Source organism: Esox lucius, chromosome 3 (genome assembly GCF_011004845.1).
Source record: "Esox lucius isolate fEsoLuc1 chromosome 3, fEsoLuc1.pri, whole genome shotgun sequence".
NCBI lineage: Eukaryota > Metazoa > Chordata > Actinopteri > Esociformes > Esocidae > Esox > Esox lucius.
The window spans coordinates 12,736,723-12,764,118 of record NC_047571.1 but is presented as its reverse complement, the minus strand read 5'-3'; the positions used below and the strand labels follow the sequence as shown (position 1 = coordinate 12,764,118).

The 27,396-nt window shown below is 39.3% G+C and overlaps 1 protein-coding gene across 1 annotated transcript; it reads left to right on the top strand.

The window, feature by feature from the left end:
- Positions 1–2,723: 2,723 nt before the first annotated feature.
- Positions 2,724–27,027, top strand: c3h10orf67 (chromosome 3 C10orf67 homolog). The gene is made up of 17 exons (XM_020042257.2): positions 2,724–2,739; positions 2,996–3,116; positions 7,675–7,818; positions 7,917–7,991; positions 8,087–8,239; positions 10,342–10,489; positions 12,060–12,118; positions 12,262–12,327; positions 18,334–18,399; positions 20,429–20,551; positions 20,667–20,749; positions 21,715–21,780; positions 21,933–22,020; positions 22,271–22,333; positions 22,440–22,520; positions 22,597–22,690; positions 25,326–27,027. Exons 3-17 carry the CDS (start codon positions 7,678–7,680, stop codon positions 25,484–25,486), a joined length of 1,467 nt encoding a protein of 488 aa, XP_019897816.2. The 5' UTR covers positions 2,724–2,739; positions 2,996–3,116; positions 7,675–7,677; the 3' UTR covers positions 25,487–27,027.
- The last annotated feature ends 369 nt before the right edge of the window (positions 27,028–27,396 follow it).

The window sequence follows — 27,396 nt, the reverse complement described above, 5'->3', positions numbered from 1 at the left end:
TGTATTTGAATTATGCAAAAAAATACATATTTAAATGTGGTATAGAATACACAAAGTATGTGCTAGCAGTGCCAGTTATATTTAATGTAAATGTGACAATTCACTGTGATAAAATGTGCCTGCAATTGCTGATTTCTGAATATTGTTTTTATCATTAATCACACTATTTATGTTTAAAGATTTTCAGTGGAAATTTACATGAATTTAGTCAGGGATTTAAACAGATTAAAATGTTATAGATGCTTTCATTATTAGGACTGTAAACATGCACTGTACATTCCATTAAAATGTAATAAAATCCAATATTGTGAATTGAGGCCAGTTATATTTAAGTAGCAGACAAATCTGCTATGGCCCCATAGTAAGAACATATTTTAACTCAGATAATTGTGACAACATATTGGCATTTTTCGAGTACGTAATGTGGCATTTTAATCTATCAAATTAATTTTGAGGCCTTAGTCTGAAAGATTTTAGTATTCTGTCTCATGAACACTATACATAGGATAACAATGGATTGCAATGCAATCTTAAAATAATTTACCGTGTTTGTATATTTGACACACCTGGCTCATGCGTATTCTAAATCATTATGAACATAGTAAGATATTTTTCGGGGATACTATGTATGTAGTTGAAACAGGAAGGGTCATAGTACATTGTCCAACAACACCCCATTAAGTTCACAGCCATGTAAAAAACGCTTCTTCGGGTTAATTTGCAAATTGATAACATTGTTGTAACATTGGTAATTTGAGAATTGATAACATGATTCTAGTTGTTGCCATTCTCACCAAACGTTAAAACATAGTTAAGCCATTATATGTAATACTATTGCTAAGCTTTTCAAGGATCCCCGAGTCAATGAAAATATTTCAGGAGCCCTCTGTTTTTTTTCTTGTGCATTAAATGTATTCGAAATAAGCATGATTTCATTGTAGCCTATCCATTAAAAATGAATTGCTTGTAGTCTTGTATCTTAAAGAAATACACACTGTCACACTGTAATTGCAAAAGCTTCTGACGCAGTGTAAGGACTGCCGCTGTCATCAGGAAATAAGGTGATCAATGTGTGGAGAGATCTTTGACAAGGCAACATTTGTCATTCTCAAGGGTCGGTCAAGGTTTTGCATTCACTTTTCAGTGCTGTCTATTCATTACTCCTGTCTGTTCTTTTATCTGAGAGAAATAATTTAATTTTACAGCCATAATTTATTGAATAAATTATATTTTATATTATTTAATTTTTCTGGGGTTTTGGATACAATGCCTTGCAAAAGGTATTTAAATGCCTGACCAATTCTGTGATATTGCTGAATTACAAATGATACATTGACATTTCTTTCTGATATTTTATTTTAAAACCTAAACTCAAAATACAATATTGTAAGATTACATTAGTTTCAGTGTAAAACCGAAATATGTTGCTTGCGTATGAACCATTAAAGTTGCTGTCACATTTTCAGGAAAGAAAACACTGTTGAAGAGTCATTGGTCATGTTGTGAATCTGATGGAAGTGAAGAGCATTTTACAGACATTAGGGATTCTGTAACCCAAAAGCATAGGTTACAAAATAATATTCAAGTGTTCCCTGATTGAGTAATATATCCCATTGAGCACAGTTGGATCAATAATCAGGAATTAGAAGTGGCATCAATCCACCTAAGCACTGCCAAGTAAAGGTCACTTATGAGAGAAGACACATAAAGGCCAACAATCACTTTGAAGGAGATACAAGTTCAGTCATTGGTTGTGGATAATGGTGCCCCAGTCAACCACATCAAGATCTCTGTAAAATACTTGCCTGATTGAGAGGATCGAAAAATGTGCCTTTGCTCTAAAAGTACCATCTGAAAACACATCTGTGATGTGTGGATGCTTCTCATCAGCAGTGATGGATTGAACAAAACACAGAGAAATAATACTGAACCTGCTTCAGTCTGCAAAAAAAAAAAAACTATAGTTTGGGAGAAAATTCACCTTTTAGAAGGACAAGACCAAAGTAACATTGGAATGACTCAAGAACAAAAAGGTCAGTGTCCCATTGGTGGCCCAGACATTGTACAATTTGTAATTCAGTAATATGAGAGGGGTGTGAATACTTCTGTAAGGCACTGTATTTTAAGTACTATGGCGATTAATATTCACTATGGCCAACGTTGGCTCATGGCTACACTGGCTCGAATACTAACATGAAAAGGATTTATTATGGAATATATTATTATCAAAATCAATAGACACTATTTATTTGCACAAAACCAACTGTCATCCTATGCAAGTTACAATTTCAAATATGTATATGACTTTACTTTTTCACATGGGCTCCCCAAAGGAGGTCGAACGAATATTGCCAATCTGCGCGCTGCAGTGCGCGTGCGTGGTCGGGTGAGTCTATATCTACAATGTATTTGCATTTGCTCAATGACAGGCTAATTTGCTACATCGTCTACCATAGGAATAACTAGCTAGCTACATTACCATTAAAAGTAGAAAATAAATCATGTCTGCTTCTGATGATGAAAAAGTTCCTGGGATCAGCTGTGTCCAAGTTGCTATAGCAACTGATAGAGTCGCACAGCCACAGAAGGCAAGGTACAGTACTGTACAACGAGCAAGTGATTTTTAAACACTAGCTTAGTCTTCCTGACATTCAGAGTTATGGACCTTGTTATGAATGAACAAAGCGATTTTGAGGATGAAGAGGACTTATTTTCTAAAGAAATAGATGAAATTCGCAAGTAAGTAAGGTCGTTAGTATTATTACAGAACACGTTTTCCACTATATTCGGTATGTCACGTCGTTAGCAAACTACAGTACAGTACAGTAATATCAAAATATTAGCAAGTTAGTTAGAACACGTTAGCATAGCTAAGAAAACACGTGTTCTATTTCTGACAAAAACATACCGGATAAAGAATTAAGCTACATTGTTTTCTCCATTACCTGTTTGTTTGTCTACTGTACTTTACATGTCTGCGGTTGCATTCAATAAGGTTTTCACTCGGGAATAAACTGAGGGTGGGAATCTTTGGTCGAGATGCCTGTGTCCAAACTGATGTCTCTGAATTACCCACAATCAAGTTACTGTCTGACAACACTGCTGGACTCGTAAGGGTACGTTACGGTGTACATTGCTTGCGTAATAACATAATAATCCATACTATATTGTGTTTAGAAAATATTCAGATATGTTTTATAAAATTTTGTTTTCCTTTACAAACAACTTGAAAGGCTGTTAGTCTTATTTTTTTGGTTTTAGTTGCAGGCAGAAACAAAGAAAATGAAATAACTTTGACTGTCATGACTATAGGCCCCTTCAAGTCCCAATAGCCTACATTTTAGGCATTAAAACTTTTCAGGAAAAGCCACAATTTAGAATTGTGACTAAATGCCTTTTGAACTGTTATCCATTGATGCCGTTCCTATAGGAGGTAATCTATGATACTAGGTGAACAGGCATGTTAGGGTCTTTACACAACTTTCATTCATATGATCAGTATTTGGGTCCTGTGTAGTCCCGCGAGGCCACATCTCCACTCTCGTCTGGCCTCTTTGGAGAGTTTCTGCCGGACCGCGTAAGTGGAGCCAGCCAAGAAGAGAGCGACTGACTGACCCTTGTTGAATAGCATAGTAGATGTGGACAATTAGGTCCTGCTTTCAAATCTCGTCACAGTCAAAACAAAATGTGCATTAGGATTTGTTCCGGATAGGCAAAAACTTCGCTGGCTACAACCTTGATGAGATCTGTAAGCCGAAAATAATACTGTTTACTGTTATATTGTGACTATTTCTGGTGGATTGTCTTGCTTTTTGCAATAAAAGAGTAGGGGTTTCCACGATTCGTAGTGGTTAAAGACACTTTCTTTCGGGTTAGAATCCAGTGAGGGCAACACGTTTCAACACTTTTAATCGCGGGGCGGCTGAACTAGGCTTGCCTGGTTCCTTTTCTTGTTACTATTGAATGTTAGTTTTCAAATAAACCTCCACTCACAAGCTTTTTGAAGGCGGGCTTAGCATGGTTTCACAATTACCTCGAACTGGATAGAACACATTTCCTTAAAGTTTTCAGTTCCTACCTACAGTGGGTTGCAACGTGAACAACTTGATTTTGTTTTGAATTGTGTTCTATTTGTAAGATTGATTCAATAAAGACATTGCAACTTACCGGATTAAATGCTGTTATGAAAATATTTTTTTTGACGTGGCTTCCTACAGGCTATGGTAAAAGTTGAATTTATCAAGCATGGCCGACAGTCTTCGATTTACTGAAATTGAAAACGGACAGGTCCAGGTTCATGCTCTGAACGCAAAAGGAATCGCTGCATACGAGTACGATAATTTATTTTAGCCGAGACTGCCGCGCCACCTATTTTCTTTCAGTTTAGAAATAGCCTATTTCCCTCACAAAAGCGAAAAAAAATTCTACTTCATCCACGCTTTTATTTTATAGCAGAAAATTGCGACAGAAGCCACATACCACTTTAGAAAACCCACAATTTAGCGTCACCGGCAGTGGTACCAGATTTCATTGACTGTAAACCGCAAATCATCCGCAGACTGCAGGAAAAACCGCCCAAACCTATACAACCCTATCTGTAAATCGACTTGCCAAAACCCATTTTTTGCCACCACACTTTTATTAAAAATAGACCAACTGTGCGGGAAATCTCCCCCTCTGGCAACACTGGTTACCGGTCCTATATCTTCAAAAGCAAGTGTGTAGTCTGGTCGCAATAACAGCGATTTTTCTAGGAAAAGTTCTCAAAGACAGATATGGTTCAACACAACGCGAAATACAGGTGCATCTCAAAAGATTTGAATATCGTGCAAAAGTTCATTTGTTTCGTAATTCAAATGAAAAAGTGACACCTTCATATATTCTACATTCATTGCACATAAAGTGAAATATTTCAAGTATTTTTTTATTTTTTATTCTTGATGATTACAGCTTACAGCTCCAAAATCCAGTATCTCAAAATAATAATAAAAAAAATATTACAGTACAGAAATGTCGGCCTTTATAAGAACTCTAAACAGCTATTTTATTCCCTGAGCCTTCAGTACACACAACCACAATCATAGGAAAGACTGCTGACTTGACAGTTGTCCAGAAGACACTCATTGACTCCCTCCACGAGGAGGGTAAGCCACAGGTCATTGCTGAAAGGGCTGGCTGTTCGCAGAGTTCTGTATCAAAGCATGTTCATGGAAAGTTGACTGGAAGGGAAAAGTGTGGTTGGAAAAGTTGCACAAGCAACAGGGATGACCGCAGCCTTGAGAGGATTGTCAAGCAAAGCTGATTCAAGAACTTGGGGGTGCTTAACAAGGAGTGGACTGAGGCTGGAGTCAGTGCATCAAGAGTCACCACACACAGACGTGTCCAGGAAATGGGCTACAAGTGTCGCATTCCTAGTGTCAATCCACTCCTGAACCAGAGACAACGTCAGAAGCATCTTACCTGGGCAAAGGAGAATAAGAAATGGACCGTTGCTCAGTTGAAATCAGCTGATTTCCTTTTCCAGCAGTACTTGGCACCTGCCCACAGTGACAAAATGACTGGTAGCTGGTTTCATTTGTTGATTAGTCGCTCTTCTTCTCAGGTTGACATATACATTTTCTATTCTAATATTTTGAGGTACTGGATTTTTTATTTCCATGAGCTGTAAGCCATATTCAAGATTGAAACAAAAAAGGCTTGATATGTTTAACTTTATGTGCAATGAATCTAGAATATATGACGGTGTCACTTTTTTATGTGAATTCCAAAAAAAAGAACTTCGACAAAATTCCTTTTTTTTCAGATGCACCTGTACATCCACAGATTTCGATTGGGTTTTATTTAACAACTTTGCTGCCATCTTCTCTTAGCTATTATTAAGGCATTATTCCTGTGAGCACATGTATAAGCCCCTCCCAAGCAATGCATTTGACTGGGTTAACGTGTTTTGAGACGTTACTGACAAAAACGTTTTTCCCACCCCTTTGCAACAAAATATTATAGGTATTTCCCAGGCCTAGTGACATTCTAGGTTTGGTTTAAGAGGCTATGTCCTGTGCAGCTCAGTTATGAGAGATTGGTGCTCTCAGTACCAGCATTGTGGGTTCAGTTCCCATGGGGATCAGTGTGAAAGAAAGTATGAAGCTCTATGCACTCTCTACTGAAAGGCATAACAGTGTTTGCAAAATGACATGCTGTGAATGTTTGTGATTTTGCCCTTGGTAATTTCAGTTAGATTTTGTTTTTTTATTGGGTGCCTACTACTTTGGCATGGACATTTAATATCAAAGAACAAGCAGATCTCATCACAAGTTAGAATGTTCAATAATGTTAGTTTCGATTTACTTCACTGTGCTGCTGATTTTGTCCTCATGCAGTAAGTAAGCTGACACAAAATATCCACAGGAAAGGCTATTAGGCAGTTAGTTAGGCTTTAAACATTACTTTCAGTAGCTCGTTTCTGTGTGCATACATTTTGTCTGCATTTCCAGTTTGAGTAAAAAAAATAAAACATGTGTAAAATGTACACATTGGCCAAACAAAAATGGTGTTGCTGATCTAATTAGTTGCTGGCAATTTTCAAAATAAAAGCCCTCCCTCAGGAGTTTGTGAGATGGATGTCGAGGAGGATTGCATTACTCATCGCTGCTTAACAAATCATGTGGTAGGTTATGTGCCTGCAAGCTCATTCATGGTTATTGGCTTGGTTATGCGCTGTCCTACCAGTTGGAATGCTGGCAAGTACTTTGTGGTTGGACCAAAGTGTGATAAGGAGCGGAATTGCTTGGCAAAAGGTGAACTCTACTGAAACGGCTGTGAAGAGTTGCTGTGATCAGGGAACACCCTAATCTGAAAATGGTCCTTATGAAATTGGAAAGGAAGAAAAATTGGGTTGAAAATTTAATATAACAATATACTAACAAAATATGAGCAGAGAAAGCAATACAGCCATCAACCATTTAATCTCCATTTCCTGTTGGACAAAGGACAAACTGCATGGACAACTGGTAAAGCATGTTTAAAAATTGTTTTATTCAACATTCTAGCTTGTAGAGATATTCACATTTTCCTTGGTTGATTTTTTTAACGTAACTCCATTTAGAAACCATGGGAACAGTTTGGTGTGTAGGCAAGACTTGTGCATTCCTCTAGATTTGCTCAGGGATTCAGTTAATTCTGTATCCCCTTTCATCTCATTAGTTAAAAATGCTATAACTTTAGGCCTAAATGCATGGCTCTTATATCTCTCCATTCCCCCGCTGAGAGGGCATAGGGTGGCTTTGTTGTGGGAAAGAACGTGTTAGCAAGGGAGCAGGAATGACTGCCCTTGCCTGCAGAGTTAAACAAATTGATTGGCAGCTTTGTGCTGTATTCATTCTCTCAAGTCTGAATGTGATAACAATTAAAGAAATTAAGAATCAAACCAGAGTAGCTGCTTCATACTGATTTAATCTGATTACACTAGCTACTCAGGCTAATGAGCTTAAAAAGACCAGTCTTGATGTGTTTGTTCCTTGTGGATTTTTCTAATTAAAGGCTGTAGTATGTAGATTAAATAAGGTTACTGCGTAATTCAAAAACAATTATGCTACTTGCATTTCAGCAGACAGAGTACTCTATTGCTCAACCTGACTACATGGAAATTGTTGTCTTATGGCTTCCTTTGCTTCTTAGGATATGGATATCCTGAAAAAAGACATTGCTTTGAAAATGAAGTTCATACAGGCACACTATGAGTCCAGACTTCAGCAAGAAGCAGAGTCTTTGTTTACCAGAATTAATGACAAAGTGAAGTGTTTAGAGAATCTTCATAAGGAGGTAAGATATACATTTTTACAATACATTTTTATTATGTTTTCAGTCACATTGCTTATAAACTAACTTGCCTGCCAACCTAAACAAATTGTTTCATACAGAAAATAAATGTTCTTCGGAGAAGTTTTCGACAACAATTTAGTAATGCTATCCATGTGGTAGGAGCCAGCTGCAAGGTATGGACACACTAGACCTTTTCTGTGTTCACAACCCAGTCATACTGTGCCTTGTCATTATGCCTTGCCAATATGTGTTATTATTTTAATTTCAGAATTACTACCTCAAAAAAGAAGAAAATGTTTTAACTGTTGCCACTGACACAGAAAGATGGAAAGATCTGATGAATGAAATCCAAGAAAAGAACTTTAAGATAGAGTGCATGAGTGAACAACTCAGGGGATTTGAGGAGAGAGTCTTGACAACGGTAGGTTAAGATCTGCATGATCTTCACTTTACCCATTATATTCAAAATGAAGAATCACAGTTGAAGAATTTTCTGGAATGAAGAGTTTAGTTCAACAGTGGAGTTTTCTCTAGAACTGCCAGTGGGGAACATACTGTAAGATTGTAGTTGCTCATGGTTAGTTGAAATGCATTCCAGAGCTGTGCGGTGATGTAGAAACCTGTTGTTTTACTAAAAGGTATTAATTTCTCGTCAGTCTATCCTCAATCATACCTTTTATGTGTTCAGTGACACCGCCCAAAAATCAACATTAATTAGATATTGAGTGTTGAAAGGTGATGTGCTGTCCCATAATTGCCTTGTTTTAATGAGCCCGGATGGCCCCTCTGTCTATCTTCCCGAGTCCTCTTTCGCCTCTCAGTATTTTAGTTTTGTCCAACCCAAGTGGGGCTCTTCTGTAGGCAGATGGCGCTGAGAGCAGTCAAACAAAACCAGCCTCTCAAAGTGAAACAGATGACTGCAGCTCTGGAAAATCGCTCCTTTGTTCTTTGTGCTAATGAGAGTGGTCACGGCCATGGGAGAACCGCATGGCTAATCACCCGTAGTTACCCCTCTGCGACAGTTGGTGGAGCCAGAGGTAAAGCAAGTAGCATTTCTTCTTCAGTTCCAGCGGAAACTGTCCCATTTAGACATGCAGTGTTTTAAGGGTTTTAGATTCAGTTCAGTGTTAAAAGAAAACAGAGGAAGCCCCCACAAAACAGGAAAAGCGTGTGTCTCTTGCCGTAGAGTTGACACTGTCTTGGGAGGGGAGGGAGGGGTAGAGGGGATGGATGGTGTTTGGTGGTGCATGGAGAGGTGATCATCTGCGGATGCCGGTCAAGTTGGGGCCGTGCCAAGGTAGGTGGAACGGTGCCCACGCTGATTACAGACAGGACCAACTGGGTAATCCTCTGTGGCAACGCATGGAGCCTAACGCGGCGTCAACTGCTGTGTCACTCTCAACCTGAGCACTCTTAACCCTGTAATCCTTCTAAATAGTCGTGTTCATTCATTATCTGATGCTAACTCTGATACTACTAGAATGGGCTGGACCATAATCTGCATATAGTTAATAATGTCAAGCATGACATTATGTGCGCTCCTTTTTGCATTCAGATGTTTCCTTTGGCAACATGAATGTAGTGGAAGACTCTCTGTTACAGAAATCTATTGAATCCACACAGTTTTGGACACATTCCAACTGAAACAAAAAGGCATTCATATTATTTTAAAAAGTGAGATTTCTTTACTCAAATATGACCCCTGCCCACAAAAGTACTGTCTTCTTTCATTGTAAAAGAAGAGGAGGAAACAAAACAAGGGAAAAAGGGGTGGGGGGGGGACCTTGAAGCTTTGAAAGCCTTTGAACGCCTGCACATTGCACAGTCCTAAGTGTGACAGGCATGCAAAAGCCCTGTTAATGTCCAGGGCATGAATGGTGGCTGCAGCACAAAGTGGAGAGCCAACTGCGTGGATATCACAGTAACCTGATGGGCTCCATGCGGCTCCCAGTCTGCAAACTTCACTGGTCTGACATGTGATGTGATCCTGGTGACACTGGCAGCGCTGCCACTGAGGGAAGGCACAAAGGCAACAAGCCCCCCCCGGAAGCCGTGCTCTCTGCAAACCCCCTGGTGTTGCTCAGCCATACCCCCCCTCTTAGCCCTGCCTAGTTACAGGCAGCGGTTGTTAGAAACCAGGGCCCAGACCGTGGGTGGAAAGGCCCAGCTGCCTCTTTGGACTTCCAGAATAAATTGACCTGAATGACAGGGGCACACAAACAGTATGATATGTATTATCCCTGTCAATAAAAATGTCCCCATGAATTATGTTCTTTGTATATAATGTACAGCCTTCTTTCTTCCAGGGAACGAAAAAGAAAAAAACTCATTGCCAGAGTTCTTTTTTTGTGTGTTGGTCTCTGGCTTTTTATTATGCCTGGGGAAATTGTAGGAGGCAGAAAGTTGTACGATTGCTCTGTCTCTGAATAGGACTCATATTTGCCACGCAGCTTGAGCTGTGTGCCTTTTGTTTAGCCCGTTAAATAAAAAAGTTAAAAAGGAGTTGTCACTTTTTTTCTGCAGATCAGTTCCGAGGATGCGGAGGACCCGGAGAAAGAATGGCTAAGAGAAGAAAATAAAAAGCTAAAAGAAGACGTTGACTCTATGCACATTGTCATGGAGCAGGTCTGCAATTCTTTGGATGCTAAAGAGCAGCAGTTGGAAGATCTAGGTATTGTGTAGATTTTTCTTTTCTTTTAGGTGACACATTCTTTTGTAGTTTTTAGACATTGCTTATTCATAATTTCCCCGATTTAAGATGTTAAGTCATCAGGTCCCGTCCATGAAATCCATACTGATGTAATTCTTCGACTCTAGAATTCTGTTGAACTGTGAAGTGTATTTGACAGTGTAATTGACAGTGTATCTGACAGTGTATTTGACAGTGTAATTGACAGGGTATTTGACAGGGTATTTGACAGTGTATTTGACAGGGTATTTGTCAGAGTATTTGACAGGGTATTTGACAGTGTATTTGACAGGGTATTTGACAGGGTATTTGACAGGGTATTTGACAGTGTATTTGACAGTATATTTGACAGGGTATTTGACAGTGTATTTGACAGTGTATTTGACAGTATATTTGACAGGGTATTTGACAGGGTATTTGACAGTGTAATTGACAGGGTATTTGACAGTGTAATTGACAGGGTATTTGACAGGGTATTTGACAGTGTAATTGACAGGGTATTTGACAGGGTATTTGACAGTGTAATTGACAGGGTATTTGACAGGGTATTTGACAGGGTATTTGACAGGGTATTTTATGAATCTGTACCTTTTTAACTCCATTTGTAAACTTCCTACACTCATTGACAAATGTTTCAACTAGGTTAATCATGTGTTCCCTGCGGCAGATATTGTCTGGAAACAAGATTATGAGTCACAGTTAGGCAGCCATCGGTCCGTTTATAATGTTTGGCAACACTTGTCAGATTGACCATCCAGTCCTCAGTGTGGGAGTCCTTCAAGAGAAAGTAAACAGTGCACAGGTGTATTTTCAAGGATCAGCGTTTTATCTCTCTAAATGTTTGAGGTTGATTCATTGCTTATGTAACTTAGGTAACCAACTGAATATGTTCCCCTTGGAGTATTGGTGCAAATAGAGCACAAACATATCTCACCTGATAAAATGAGATAGGGCCAATGCCTCCGTCGAGTCCTTCTTGTTACAATTCATATCGGATACGTTTTGAACCATAACCATATTCTTAAAATGTGGTCTGTGATGTTTGCCCAAAGACCATCTCTTTTGTATGTCCTTCAATGAAATAAAAATAAAGAGCCACCTGCTAAAGGGTTTTGTATAGGCTGTGACTAACTTTAAGAGCTTTATCTGAAGACGTTGGGTGCAAAGTTTGTAAACCCACACTTGGCCCTTGAACTTAGTGGTTTTAGGTCCAGCCAGAGGAACAGTGGGTGCCAGGCCAAGCTCCTCCAGGGCAGAAAGCCAGGTCAGAACCCTGTCAGGACCCAGGCCACACTGGGTTTAAGTGGACTTTCTCAGGCCACCATCATAACACAATGGGACATGAATGTCATATACTAACCTCTGTTAGGTCTACTCTCAGCCTTTGGCATGGTCTTCTGATAACTGAGAACCGGATAGAAGTGTTCATCGCCTCTTACTATTTATCTAAAGGAATCACTATCTTGCTGTCTGTCTTTTGCTATTTACCTAAACAAACCAGCATCTTGCTATCTATGTAAACTTACTGAAGTGCTCTATCTACTTGTTTCAGCCCATAATTTAACTGATGTCAAAGCAAAGTTAGAGATTGAGAAGAAAGCCCTGCGTAAGGTACATTCTTTAACAGTTGTTTTCCAACTAAGTATAAGTATAAAATAAAAATACTTAAACAATTTAAAGCAATTGTAAATGTAAAGCTTGTAGTGGAGTGATTTTGGTGAAATGCTCATGGTGTCCCCCCTTTCCTGTTGTAGATGACCAGTGATTATGAACATGTTAAAGCACAACTCAGTGTTGAGAACGATTCCACAAAAAAGAAGGTAAGCAGCCTTTCCCTTGTCACCATTCTTTAGATTCTCCCAAGGGCATCCATGCTGAATATGGCTGGTGAGTAAAAACATGTCTAGAAGGTCCCCACCCTGCTTATGCACAACTGCTGTTCTATCCAGACAACACAGTTAGGAGGCAGGCTTTCCAGCCAGTGTTTGCAGTCAACTCATATAGAGTGGGAAATAGCCCTTGTAGCATATGCCAGGTCAGTACAAGACAAAAGGCCTGTATTATGATCGATCTAAGAGTTGGCTGAATGCTCTGTTAGTTTTGATATGGAAAGGAAGGATGCTGTCTCTCTTACTGTAAATACACTGATAAGTGGAGGCAAACATGTCCATGATTTTTATGAAGTGCCAAAGATTTTACTCTGAACTAATGGTTGTGTCTTGTAATGGCTGGAAAACATTTGGTGAATATTTGGTTTTTGAGGAAAATGGTGTAATGTGCTGGGTTAGGGTTGTTTATTATACTATATTGGTACCATAAGGCTAGACAATGGGGATAATGGAATCCAGGCAGGTAGTTTAACTGTATTTCTGATGAAATGCGTTCTACTGACCTGACCAGAATTTAAAGAAAGAAATACTGTATACCGCCCTGTATACAGTGAAGAACTCATTTTGGCCACAACTAACACACCACATTGAATGTCCAGCTATAGGGTTGCTGGGATACATCATGTTGACATTCAATCAAACTGAAGCTTCTGGATTACAATCCACTCTACGAATGATTGTGCCATTCGAATGTATTGTTTCCCACATTATATTGTATTGGGTTAACATTAGTGCATTTGTGACAGGATACTTGGGGTTTGGTGAGCACTGACTCCTCCCTCCAATCACAGTTTTCTTTAGAGATGCAAAACAATTGTCCACCTGCAGGATGCGGTATCTAACAATGGCCTGGGTCATTTCAGGACCTGTAGGTGAACGGTCAAAATAAGAGCGAACACCCTAGAAGGCCCTCAACACGTCAGTAAAAGGAGCCTGAACCTGGATACCCTGCATCATCATAATCAGAACAGCACTAATTGGCAATTTTAGTCTGAGGATGATTGCCATTAGAAATACAACAACAGAAACATATTGGTTAGAGATCAACGCTCGTTGGTAGAACACACTCTCATCCCTTCAATAAACACAAAACAGCCAGGGATGAGTAGAGGTTAATGGTGTGTAGAGCAGATGGTGTGTGTCCTTTAGTTAAAGACTACTAATAAAGACGTCCTTAATGTCATTTCAATCATCAATCAAAAGGATTATCCATATTTAGTGTAGCTTTTCAGCCCCCACCCTTTCTAGGCTTTTCAAATTGTTGACAGGCCTTTTGACCTATCCCGTGCCTGACAAACTCAATGTTAAGGTCTACTATAGTGTTCATAAAAATGGAAAATGGGGGGAAAAAAATAACATTTTCCACATTATTTTGCTGACTTTGATCAATGAAGCAGAACATTTGCTTCCATAGTCGTAGGTCCCCGAGGGAGAGCCTTCCAATGGGAGGCCAAAGCCTAACCGTTGAATGCTCAGCTGGGAGTAAGCTTTAGCTACCCGTTTGAAAAGATTCACTCCCTCATCCCTGAATGTCACAATCACATAGAACGTGAACAGTATGTTATCTTGCCTAAAGGAGGAATTATGCAACGAAAAAACTGCGGTATGTGGAATGATACTAAAATGTAATATTGTGTATTTTCATTAAACAACATTTTTTGGTAAAATGATTTAGGCCTATATAAAATTGTCTCACTATGCAGTGACATTTTCATCACACTAGAGCACAGATCTATGAATAAAGCAAATATTTTACTTTATTGAACTGACTCAATATTTTTGAGTCAGTTCAGAAAATTACACTATTCACCTAACCTCTGTTTTGATAAAGGGCTGAGGAGTGGTCTAGAGAAATTAATACAGCAGTGTGTAGAGAGAGCTAGGAATGAAAGGACTGGCCATTCAGGAGGTCTAAATGGTAGTTTTAACCATGTTATTCCATTTTATAGTTAAAGTTTATTTCTGAAATGACATTGTTTATAACACATTTCCCACTGGTCATGACATTTCTGGAATATCATTGGATTTTTAAAAGTATATTCCAGACCTGGAAAGTCTGGGTTTTTTATAATAATAATAAAAAAAAGTATTATAATAATAATAATATTGTTTTAGTCCAAGTCATAGGAATATCAGGGAATTTTGTATCATGTTTGAATGTTAGTTGCGATTTATCAAAATGTATTTTCCATGCAGTATTCTTCTTTATCAGGTTATTTCACGCATTTCCTGTATTGCATATTGTTATGGTTAGGCCCTTAATATTTCAGCATCCATTTATCCCTTCCTGCTCGTCAACTGGCAATCACTTCAGTCAAGATATGTGGTCTCCTGTACCTGTTAAAGAAGGCAAACATGCCAGGAAAATGTATATTTTAAGAGCTTTGGCTACATAATGATGACTTCAAAGACTGGGTGTTAAAATAGATGACAGCAAAGTTACTACTATCGATCTACTATCGATCTATCAAATATGGGAGATGGAGCACTTCACAGCCATGCAAACAGTAAGAAGCATGCTACCCGCATGAAGCCGACAGGAGCATCAATCTTAATGATGATCATAATTGTGCATTACACCAATCAGCCATAACATTATGACCACCTGCCTAATATTGTGTAGGTCCCCCTTTTGCTGCCAAAACAGCACAGACCCATTGAGACATGGACTCGACTAGACCTCTGAAAGTGTGCTGTGGTATCTGGCACCAAGACGTTAGCAGTAAATCCTTTAAGTCCTGTAAGTTGTGAGGTGGGACCTACATGGATCTAACTTGTTTGTCCAGCACATCCCACAGATGCTCGCTTGGATTGAGATTTGGGGAATTTGGAGAACAAGTCAACACCTTGAATTCGTTGTTGTGTTCCTCAAACCATTCCTGAATCATTTTTCCTTTGTGGCAGGGCGCATTATCCTGCTGAAAGAGGCCAATGCCATCAGGGAATAGTGTTGCCATGAAAGGGTGCACATGGTCTGCAACAATGCTTAGGTAGGTGCTACATGTCAAAGTAACATCCACATGAATGGCAGGACCCAAGGTTTTCCAGCAGAACATTGCCCAAAGCATCACACTGCCTCCGCCGGCTTACCTCCTTCCCATAGTGCACCCTGGTGCCATGTGTTCCCCAGGTAAGCGACGCACACACATCCAACCATCCACCTGAGGTTAAAAAAAATGTGAATCATCAGACCAGGCCAACTTCTTCCATTGCTCTGTGGTCCAGTTCTTATGCTCACGTGCCTATTGTAGGCACATAAGTAACAAACTGAGATACACTGTGTGTTCTGACACTTTTCTATCAGTTCCAGCCTTAACTTTATCAGCATTTTGAGCTACAGTACCTTTTCTGTTGTATCTGACCACAAGGGCCAGCCTTCACTCCCCACGTGCCTCTGTGAGCCTTGGCCACACATGACCCAGTCGCCGGTTTACTGCTTTTCCTTCCTTGGACCACTTTTGATAGTTACTGACCACAACAGACTGGGAACACCCCACAAGGGCTGCAGTTTTGGAGATGCTCTGACACAGTCGTCTAGCCATCACAATTTGGCCCTTGTCAAAGTCGCTCAGATCCTTATGCTTCCCATGTTTCCTGCTTCAACTTTGAGGACAGAATGTTCCCTTGCTGCCTAATATATCCCACCCACAGACAGGTGCCATGTTAACGAGATTATCACTGTTATTCACTTCACCTGTCAGTGGTCATGATGTTATGGCTGATCGGTGTATGCTGTAAGCAGTGAACACTTAGTTTTGTACTGAAAACATCTATGAACTCATAAATAAAGCTCGCAAATTGATTAGTTTCAAATACTACGGACTGGTTTCTGTCTGCTCAGTGCTCTGCACAAAGGCTGCTTGTTATTCCGTTCATTATAGGTAATAGAAATTCATTGAAAGTCAGCAAAAAGTCATGGAATATAGCAAATTGACATGGAGTGGGAGCCCTGTTATAAACAGAGGAGTAAAACTGTATCTTTTTGGGTTACAATGGTATAGTACAGTTGGACTCATGAGGTTACAGTTCATTGCTCAGGAATTAAGGAATGTGTAATGAATGTTCTAATAAAGGTTCTAGAAATTATGTAGAACTTTTGTGTAGTCATTTCTGCATAACATGCATTCCATTTACATAATTGTGCATTGAAAATTTCACTGTATTGATTACCCACCAGTGTAGTGATTTTGCTTTGATAATTGTGAATGTGCGTTCAAATAATTCGCCACAGGAGCATACCATACTTGCGGATATTATTTGTTTTTCTGTTCTGCACCTCATCAGTTGGATGTGCAAAATTATTTTCACCTTTCTTATCTTAAGTTGATTGCAGCAAGCATTTTTCATAGCCCCCCCCCCCCCCCCCCCCCAGTAACTATTCTGCTTTTATTCCGCACAGCTCTTCAGTGCAGGAAATGACAGTTGTCAAAGCGTGTGAGGGCACTCTCACTCACCTGACAACCTGCCTTCAGGAAACCCATGCCAACAGTGCCTCCCTGCTCTATGGGAAATCTGTCCAAGCCATGTCTTTTCCAGTAACAATAAATAACCTTTAAATGTGGCATGATCACAACCAGTTACGTGCTGGACTGATTGATAAACAATTCCCCAAAAATAGGCATTCTAGATCCCAGGAAATTACAGCTGTGTCATTGTGGCCATGAGTATGAAACTTGTTCCTTGCATAGCAAAAGATCCAACCCACCAGAACAGGCTGAAAAGTCTTTAGTTTCTTATTTTTTTTAAATAGCTTTTACACAGTAAGGACAAGATTTCAGAGCTTTATTTTGTCCTCATCTTATATAATGTTTTGACTGCACTGTACTTACCTTTAGACACTAGACACTTTTTTGGTCAATTATTTGATCAATACAGGTCAATTCTGATTGACCTGGTCATCTTACCCAGAAGGAGATCATCACATATGAAGAAATAACATGCATTTTTAAACCTATATATTTGATATGCATCATTCTTTTCAAAAAACTCACAGACGCTCAAAAAAGAAAATGGTCTTGGAGGATCATTTAGGGGTTCTTCACACTGAAATTGTGGGAGAACCCCTATAAGTTCCATTAACCATTTAAAACATTTGTAAATGGTTCTTCAAAAAGATATTCAGGAAAAATCTTTTGGGTTGATTTCTGACCAGATAGGTATTTATTTTTTAGGTACAAATATAAAATATCTTTTACAATAACTTATAGGGGTTCCCCCATGGTTTCAAAGTAAAGGATACGCCAAGAACATATTCTTTTTAGATTGCACCATATATATCACTTTATCACTCATTATATCAAATTAAATATCTTTCATAAAGTCGTTTTAAGGTAGTTTCAAGGAAGTCTTGTCCATGTGTGATGACCTTTTCTCTGTGGGATGCTTATTCCCTGGGTAGAGTCAGTCATGAAAGCAGGGTTACGTTAGGTCCATCATATAGGCAGGTGCAGTCTGGCATCCAGCAAACACTTGGGTACTGTCTTGCTTCTTATTGTGGTGGATCTTTGTGTCCACCCACAGTGTCTTTAGAGGGCTCTCCAGTCAATGCAACTGAAAAAACGTATATCCTGGGTATTGATATTGCACAATAGCAGTTAGCAAACACCTCTCAAGAAATCATGGCCTTTAGTGTCCTTTTGCATTAAATTGAATCCTTTTCTTTGGGTTGGGTGTTCGAAAGGACTTCCGTAAAATCCATTATTGCTAAAATAATTATCTGCGTAAGTACTTGATGAATAACCTTCAGTGTCAACATCATATAATTGTAATTTCTTAAGATGATAATCATGTGTTCTTAATAGATGATATCTATTTAACTTGGACATTTCTCACTACTGGATCTAGAAACCATGTGTTATTATCTTGTAATACAGACACTTCATTTTAAGTATATTGTGCCAGTTTTCTCTGTTATGGCCTTGTTGATTTATTCTATAGATGGATTTGCTGAAACAAGGGCTGGTAAAAGAAATCCAAAACATTGAAGACCTCCGAAAGAGTGAGGTAAGTAACCAATATGACCTGCCTACTCACATTCAAGGGGGCCACCGAGATATTTCCAAATCCCCTACCAGCAGGTAAAAACATACCACAGTCAAGACCTGCTATCTATGTCTGGATGTTTAAATGTCTGGGTCTCTCTAGTGAAGGACAGTTGGTTCATCAGTGCAGACATTAGGCTCATCAAGCAAAGAGAGGGAGCAATGTGCACACGTGTTTCCTATTGATTAGCCATGGAAGTCGGGTTAAAATTCAACTTGTTCCACATAAGTCAACAGTGAAGTGCATTCATCAACGAAGTGTCTTCAGTGGCACTGTTTTGACACGACGCAAGGAACAATGCCTAACCCTCCCAGTTTCAGTAACATGCAACAAGTACTAAATATTGCCACTTTAAAGTCCTACTCTCCCTTAATTGCACTACAGATTGTTGCCACCCTACACCATAGCTGGATTTACTGAAGCATTAAATATTAAATATGGGTATGGTACATAGTTGATAAAGGGTTTCGACACTCAGCCTTGATAACTGCCCACATCTCACCTCCGGTCGCCACCGTCACTCCAATGACTCCATCTAGCTGGAGCACCTAAGCTGCACTCCGCTCTCACTGCTCCTTGTTCAGCCCTTGTCCGGAGGCTTGGGGGGGGGGGGGGTTCTGTCAACACACTGACCACATAGAGACAGATAGCTCCTGTGCTGCGAGAGAGAGACCAGGGATAGAGTGGAATAAAGAGGGGGGGGGGGTAGACGGAGAGAGTGAGAACGAGAGGGAGTGGAATGCAGTGTGCAGCTGCCTCAACATGGTGGCTAGAGTGGATGGACTAGCCTGATTAATGTTCCTCCACAATGAGGGGAGCTGAAAGTCCACTTCATGAAGAATGACTTAACAATACAGGGAGCATAGTGCCTGACCGTTATGGATCTGTGGAGTTCTTTGAATTGAAAATGTGTACTGTCTCATCTTACTCAGGGCCACGGTCTAATTTAGCACGTGCCCCCTTGTACAGCAAGTCTCTATTCCCACCAGTTGACCGGTTCGTTATGGTACCTGTTACTTATCGGGGCAATGGGCTGAGTATTTATTTATTCGACTCGTTTATTATGCTCCATTTTGAAAATCTTGTCGTTACACAAAGCATTATAGGGATGTATATGGTCATTTGTTGTTGTTATGTCTTTTGTGCTTCATCCAAACTTAGGAGGCTCGCTGTAGAATTCATCCTATTATTACGAACAAACATTTACATCTTCTCTCAGTATCTAAAGAGAGTTAGTTTCTAAAAGATGACAAGGACTCCATTTTTAGAAACAAAAACCCTCCAGACATCCATATCTTAACTAGACTACAGCTGCTGTCTAATCCAATCACCACTTACCATATCACATTTTAGTTACAAGTGCATATTCATTTCCACATAGGAACCAGCATGTCTTTATATTAAGACCTGAGTAACTCCCTCAGATTATTGGAACATATTATTTTAAAGGCAACATGTAAAAGTCACAACTGCTGAATAAAAGTCATGACGGCTTTTTATTAGCAAGCATTTCCCAAGCCCCACCCCCAGCTTAAAAAAAACAGGGTGACAGGGTCATGCTCTTGATATTATAGATGCATTAAAGCAACTTTCATACAACAGACTGCTAGATCTGTCTTGAGAGTCAGGAGTCATTCTTTGAGGTCTCACTTTATGGAGGTCCCCTGAAGAAAGCGGATGTCCAGCAGTGACCCGGGTTGACCTGACCTTCACACGCCCCTGACCATATGCACTAAATCAGCTAACATGGTCATTCACAATGCTGCTTGAGGTTCTCACTATAATGGGCACTAGCTTGTTTAAACACAACCTTTGTGAGACCTAAGTTAGTGGGATGGCACAAAACATAAGGCCCCCCATTTAAATAGAATTTAAAAAATTGATCAAACACACAAGGACCTCCAAAATCTTTTTGTTCCTTTTTTTTTTGCTGGTCTGTGACTACAATATAGATCCCAAAATTGCCTTAATCGCCATGATATCATTTCAGAAACATGCTGTGGAAGAGGGTGTTGTAGCTCCACTGACTCCAGATAAGGAGAAACAGGAAAAAAAAGTTTGGACTACTCAGGAGGCTGTCTTAAAAACTCGAACTGCAAAAAAACAGACTGGGGTTAGTTTTGTTCTCCTGAATATCAATGAGCATTCCATAAACCATGTTAACAAAACAATCTGAGGAATCTTCATACAGGATTGGCAGCATCCCTGATTTCTTTTTATACTTTCAGGTTGTCGAAGCGGGTGGGGAGTTGATCCAACATCTCCATGAGCTGAAAAGGGTTGAGACGGTACAGAAAAAACAAATAGAGAGGTATGTATCTGCTGTGTAATCTCAGTGATTTTGGGTTGGATGGAAATCCCATACAGTATATATATATATATATATATATATATATATATATATATATATTTAGGTAGAGGTTTGACAATCGCATGGTGAAATGCATTTAAAACACATGCTTAGAATCCCGGGAGACGTGGTATTTGAGACTGTATACCACAGGGATGACATCACCTAACTCACATTTTCATATTACGCAGGTAACCGCTTCATAGAAGAAATAAGGGGTGTGTGGAATATTATAATATGTTATGTGTCATGTCTAAGAACAGCTTTTACCCATGGTATATTGGCCATAATTCACACCCCTTCATGTCTTATTGCTTATGTCTGTATTATAGTATTACAGTGATGATAATAATTTGGCCTATTGGCCTTTGACCCTCGCGATTGCAGATTTTGAAATTCATCTTACTAACACACAGTGTTCTGTAACAACACATGCCATGCTAATCTCAGCTCATTTCTACAGTAAATCATTGTATGCATTTCAATCAATTGGTGTTATAGAGTATAGTACTTTATTGCTGGATTTCTCAAAAGGCTACTAACAGAAGATTCTCACCTTCTCAGTTCACACGGACACAGTCCAGTGATGTTCTACCCCCAATCTTGTTAAAAGTTAAATTTTCTTTTAAAGACAGTGGTTTTTAAGGGATTACATAAACTGTGTGAAGTGAATAAAATAAGAATAGCCTACAACACCATTAATTTTAAAATTGTATATGTAATTTGCCATTTTCTGGAGTAAATCAGGAAATACTTGAAGTCAGTTCATACAAAATGATTGTCAGATAGATACATCGCCCTTAGTTGCCTCGAAAAGTAAGACCAAGTTGTTTCCAATGTTAATATCTTTCAGTGGGGAAACATTGTTGTAAACAGGACTGAATGTGGGATTTAGCTTACATTATATTTTTACTTGTTTTCTAAAGACTCCAGAAGCAGTTGTTTCGCTCCAATGGAATATGGGAGAAGAAATTTGAGATTCTAAAGGCGAGGTATCCCTACATGTTGTTTTAACTTTGACTTACAGTATGGCCAATTGATCATGAAATGTCTGCCACAGGAAAAAAACGTATTGACCCGTTTTATATTTTGTTTATTAGAATGCTATTTTTGACCCTGCTTTCTCTCGTACATTCTTTAAAAGCTTTCATGCCATCAAGGATGAGATGTTCCTGCGACAGACGTTGCAGCGACAGGCAGCGTCACTGCAACACGCCTCAGTCAGCTACACGGTAACAAACAGAGGAAACCAACACCTGTGGAAAGCACACACACAAACACAGTCCTCATTACATGAGCCTTTCACTTGTTTTTCCCATGGTAACATAAGAACACAGATCAGAGTTTAACAGGTGCCGCCCTCTATTCTTCAGATGGATGTTGTTTATGAATATTCATAGGGTTGGGTCTGGCTTTTTTGTTTGTTTCCTCCCCCCTTTATTCCTCACATGGCTGTTAACTGTGAGCTTGGTATGCCACAAGTCAATCCTTAGGAAGACTGGTAAGATGAACGCAGGCTGGTGTCAGTGTCCTAATGCTACCCTTGTGAGTTGCACAGCGCTATAAGTCAATGCAACCAATTAGAAACCGTTGCCTTCTAAAGTAATAAAGAGAGAGAACATGTCTTATAAATGTCTGTTCCTTCCAATAGATGGACAGTCCTGGTTCTTACCAACGTCCTGTGTATAATGGATTTAAAAGGCCAACCAGCTTTGCCACAGGGACACCTCTGGTTTGTACCAAAAGAAGAAAAGAACAGTTCAAACTCAATTGTTGTTGTTGGATTGTTAATGTGTTGTCTCTGTCAGCCCGGCATAGGTACTGGTGTTTCTCAGAAGCCTGAAAGGACCACCAAGGCCATGAACATCGGTGGATTGAGTGGCAGAGAAACAGATGGTTCAGGTCAGCCATTTAACCAAACGCGTAACTCCCATTTTTAAGCGTGTGATTTTTGGAGTTATGCATACGAAATGAAGTAAGTCTGAACAAACGACCTGGAGGAATATATTCTTTCAAAATGTGTTGTTAAATGAAGTGATCTAGCCCATTTCCTACATGAAAATCCCTGTATCCACAGTCAGAACACACTGTTTTAGTCCATATAGATGCATGTCCATTTGCCTTTGAAACTGGATTCCAGATGTCTTGGATGAAGATCATCTTGTTAACATGTGGTATCAGGAGGGACGGAAGCAGGAATCAACCTGGCTAAGCTCCCTTTAATCTCTCTATTTGTGCGCTATTGACTTTCTGATAATTGGGATCCTTGCTAATGAGCTTAGCAGACATGACTAGGCCAGATAAGTAGGAAGCTTAATTCCTTCTGTCAATACGAAAGCTCTCGCCTCAGACTGGACTATCTGATGCACAGAAGCCAACAAATTAATCTGCTAGATTACTCTGTCTTTTGGCTGAGATATGGGAACTCTCCAACAATATGAGCGTGTCTTTCCTTTTCACCTTTTTGATTTCACTTATACTATTTTATTCACATTTCACAACTGACAACTGGTTAAATTTAGAAATTAAATTGTTTTGGGACCTACTTTATAAATGTGCATTTTATATATGTATTCTCCATATAGGTACAGCTATTAGCTGCAGCAGTTTAAATGTTTTAGTGTTATATTAGTATGTTTGTTTATTTATGTATATTCTCTTGGGGGGTTTTATAGCTTACTTTGGCCCGGTCCAAGTTTCCATTGATACAGACCAAGCTTTGTGTGAGAGGTCCAAAGGGTCCCTGATGCAATAGCATAGTGTCAATATGGCTGAGCAGCAGCCTGGTGAAGAGTGACAAAGTTGAAAAGCCACCGGTCTTTAGACCGAGTGGTCCGTGGGCAGTGACCTCTCCATCATGCGTCCAGCCCCTGATTAAACCATGGGAATTCAGCTCATAGATCACCATTGACACTCCGTAATTGAAACATTGGAGATAAGGTACCAGCAAGCATACAGGTCTTGACACTTGGAAAGAGTTGGCAAACACTGTTGTCACACAGCAGATTATGTTTATTCTGTGGGTCAGTAATCTTAGATGGTCTGAATGATTTTGGCCCTGTGTTTCACGCTCGTGTTTCATGTCGTGCTCTTTGATTGCTGACCATTTGGCTGAAAAGGGTTCAGATACTAAGTGAGTGTTTTGTTTCAGCTGAGTAAGGGGCGCATATTGCGTTTCACATAATCCAGGTTTAGCATTTGGCAGCAGAATTTGAGAATATTTAAACTAGTTTTGTAGGATTGTTCATCATTTTTGTACTTTTACATTTTACTTAAGTATTTATTGTTTTTAAGATACAATATACACACTCAGATATTATGTATGCATATTACTTCAAAAATATATATTTAGAAACAAGACCCAGTGTTTGGCTGTAATTTTCATAAAATTCAAATACATATTTTAATCTTAACACATACAAGTTAACGCTTCCCAAAACTCAATTTTAAAAGGCTACAGATGATATCTTATTGTGGCAAGCTGTGTAAAATTCAAAGTGATTTTGCCTGAAAAAAGAAATCCTCGAGCAGGGTTGTTAGAAGAACATACAAGGCTAATACATTTTGTCCGTCTTTGTCAGTGAATACGTCTGGCCCCCATATGCTTCAGTACAAAGCTATGTGAATAAGGCATTTACAAACCCAGGCCTACCACATTAAACTCTGTATTCATGGTAAGTTATCAGTCTCAATTAATCAACTTCAACAATGGAAATTCTGATGTGTTCAAGCACCCTGAAAGCTATAGGTCAGTAGAAGGGCACATCAGAGACCCATTCTCAATTCAGCCCTCTTTAGATGTTACTGCCTTTTTCAAGTGTCAAAACATTGTTCCATTTTTTATTTTTTTTTTACCTATGTATATATTATTTTATTTTGAATATCTGCTAGAAAAAGAATCAAGCACAAAAACAAAACAGAAAAAAAAAACATCAGAGAGGGAGCCGTAAATGTTCTTTATTCAAGGGCCCCATTGGCTTTCTAGTTAATAAAAAGCCTCCTAGTCGCTCCCAAAAGACCATGTCCTCTGTGATGCAATGTGAATGGTATTGTTATGGCCATTCCTCTGCGATTGAAAGGGGGTAACCACTGGTTTGATTCAGTTACACGGTTTAGTAAAGCTCCCCCTCCCACTGCCTTGGGGTCTATGGAGCATCCATGACCTGTTTAGAATTGGCTAGGGAGATGTCATGTTGCCCCTCCCATGGGCAGTAACCACATTCATTTTATTGGTAAAAAAAATTACTTGGGATGGTTAAACCACTGCTTCTGAATCACAATTTATTGGACCGGAGACCAAAATTACACATTGTAGAGGCGGGAATGACTTCACAAGATGGAGCAATAATGCATCTTTGGTCTTTCAAAAAGAAATTGTCAAAAGTGTATGTAGACATTGTAAAATGCATTACATTGAGCTTTCTAAACGACTTTCACATGTCAACCTGTAGGTGTAAAAGAACTTCATCGTAATGAGGACTGTTTGAACTTTTAGCCCCATGATAGCGATTTATTAATGCAAGTTATTTAATTCCAGAATTCCAAAGGATGTGTGGTGAAGACAGTAAACAGGCTGGTGAAGATGGTGAACAGGGTGATGAAGAGGAGCTTCAGGAGATTCTCCCTCTTCCTCCCCCTCCGTCTCGTATCAGGCAAACAGCATCCCTCACAGCTGCAATCTGCAATCCCTCAAAATGAGAAAACTATACCGACGATGTTTATGCCTTATGCAGACAATTAAACGAATTAGGAAGTTACATCCAGATTTCAGTCAATCATGTTTGTTCCTATGACAAAAAACAACAAAAGCATTTGTCTTTGCTCTGAGGAAGTGAGAGCAAAGTATTGGCATTCATTTACTGTCATGAATAAATTCAGAGGGCATTTTGTGTGGGTGGAATAATGCCAGATTGAATAGTGAAAACCTCCCTAACTGTATTCAGTCCTTTACCAGAGCTGAGTATGCCTTGTGGATATTCTTTAGCTTTCCGCATGCCTCATACAGCACAAAACCATTGGAATGCAAGGCTTTGGAGATACACTCAATAGCTCTGTGACCATAGTCACAATGAGTGTTTAAGGGCTCTAATACACACAGGCTTTCAGATATCCCCTCAGTGAAAGATGAGGGGACGGAAACATGCCTCAGCACATAGCATTATGCTTTCTAGTGTGTTTTACTTCCTATCTAATAAATGAAAGACACCAAGTCAGTTATGTTGATGATTTCCATCAGTATGTGTTTCTGGATTTATATTTTCGGGTGGATATTTCCCAGCATACGGTAACAGTTCATTTTTTCTTTTACTATTTCAGTGGATGGGATCTTAGCAGGATACAGAAACTTCCTTAGTTAAGAGAATATCCAAGCAACCATGTCCCACTTTTCTCTCACTTTCCCATGGCTTCCTGAAGAAAAAACAAACCCCCACAGTCCACTGCTGCAGGCCCCTTTCATGTCAAACCTCATGACATTAAACGACAAGCTTATAATCAATTAGCAATTTCCCCGTTCAATTGAATGTCATTTATTACTGATGATGGTTGCAATATGACTCCCTCTTTCACTGTGCCAGAGTCCTCTTTATAGAGATTATGTGATTATGCATTACCTCCTTGTTATTATCAACAGTCAGTCATTTGGTGACTTTAATAAGACACGTTTACATTCTCGTCTGGCATTCAAACTGGTCTGTAGCCTAACCGTGTTGTCATAGAAACTGCTGGCATATATATATTATGTCCCTTAACTGTCTCAGGAGGGTTTCTCAGTCAGTATGCTGCCTTCTCTTTCAGAGCTTTTGCATTGGTTGTAAAACAACAAAGTGGGGAATTTTTGTGTTCGACTCAAAGTAATTACTTCCCTTAAATGCTGGATAAATAGCAATTGCTGGTATGGTGGAGTCCAGCAGAGTTTCAGCATACAGGGTTAATCAGAGTCAGTGCGGGCTGGAAACCTTCCCAGCACCATGGCTCTCTGCCATCTTAACCAGTCCCCCAAGCTTATGGTCACTACAGAACTGCTCAGTTAAAGTTTTATCATTTCATACAGCCCTCAGGAGTAGAAGTAACCATTGTTCATAACACAAGATAAATATAGCCACTGTCTGCATACACAATCCCTACAAATTATAATATTATTTGCTACTTTTATTGCTGATTGATTTTGATGTTCTTCTGCTATTCCAACATTAAATATTAGATGTATTTCCTGAATAGCTGAGTATATGGTCACTTTTTGTAAATAGAAATTATTCTATTAAAATATGGTCAAAATATCTACCCTTCATCTTGTCTTCTTAAATGTAACTATTTTTAAATGCATCTGAACGTTTCTTTCTAAACTGAAACGGTTTCTGTCACTTGACTTTCAGCTGCATTTGTCTTGCAAATACATCCCTGCTGCGCAATGCTTAGAATAGGAAAAGAGATCAGTTGGACAGCAGTGAAGTTCAAGCCAGCGAACAAGTGAAGGGCCTGTTTCATTGATTTCCTTTTGTGAATATTAAAACAGGACCTGATGAAAAATGATGCATGCTTTTACACTTCTGAAACCTGGCAACTGGATGTATAAAAAAAATCTTTGTAGAACTCCATCTTGGAGAACA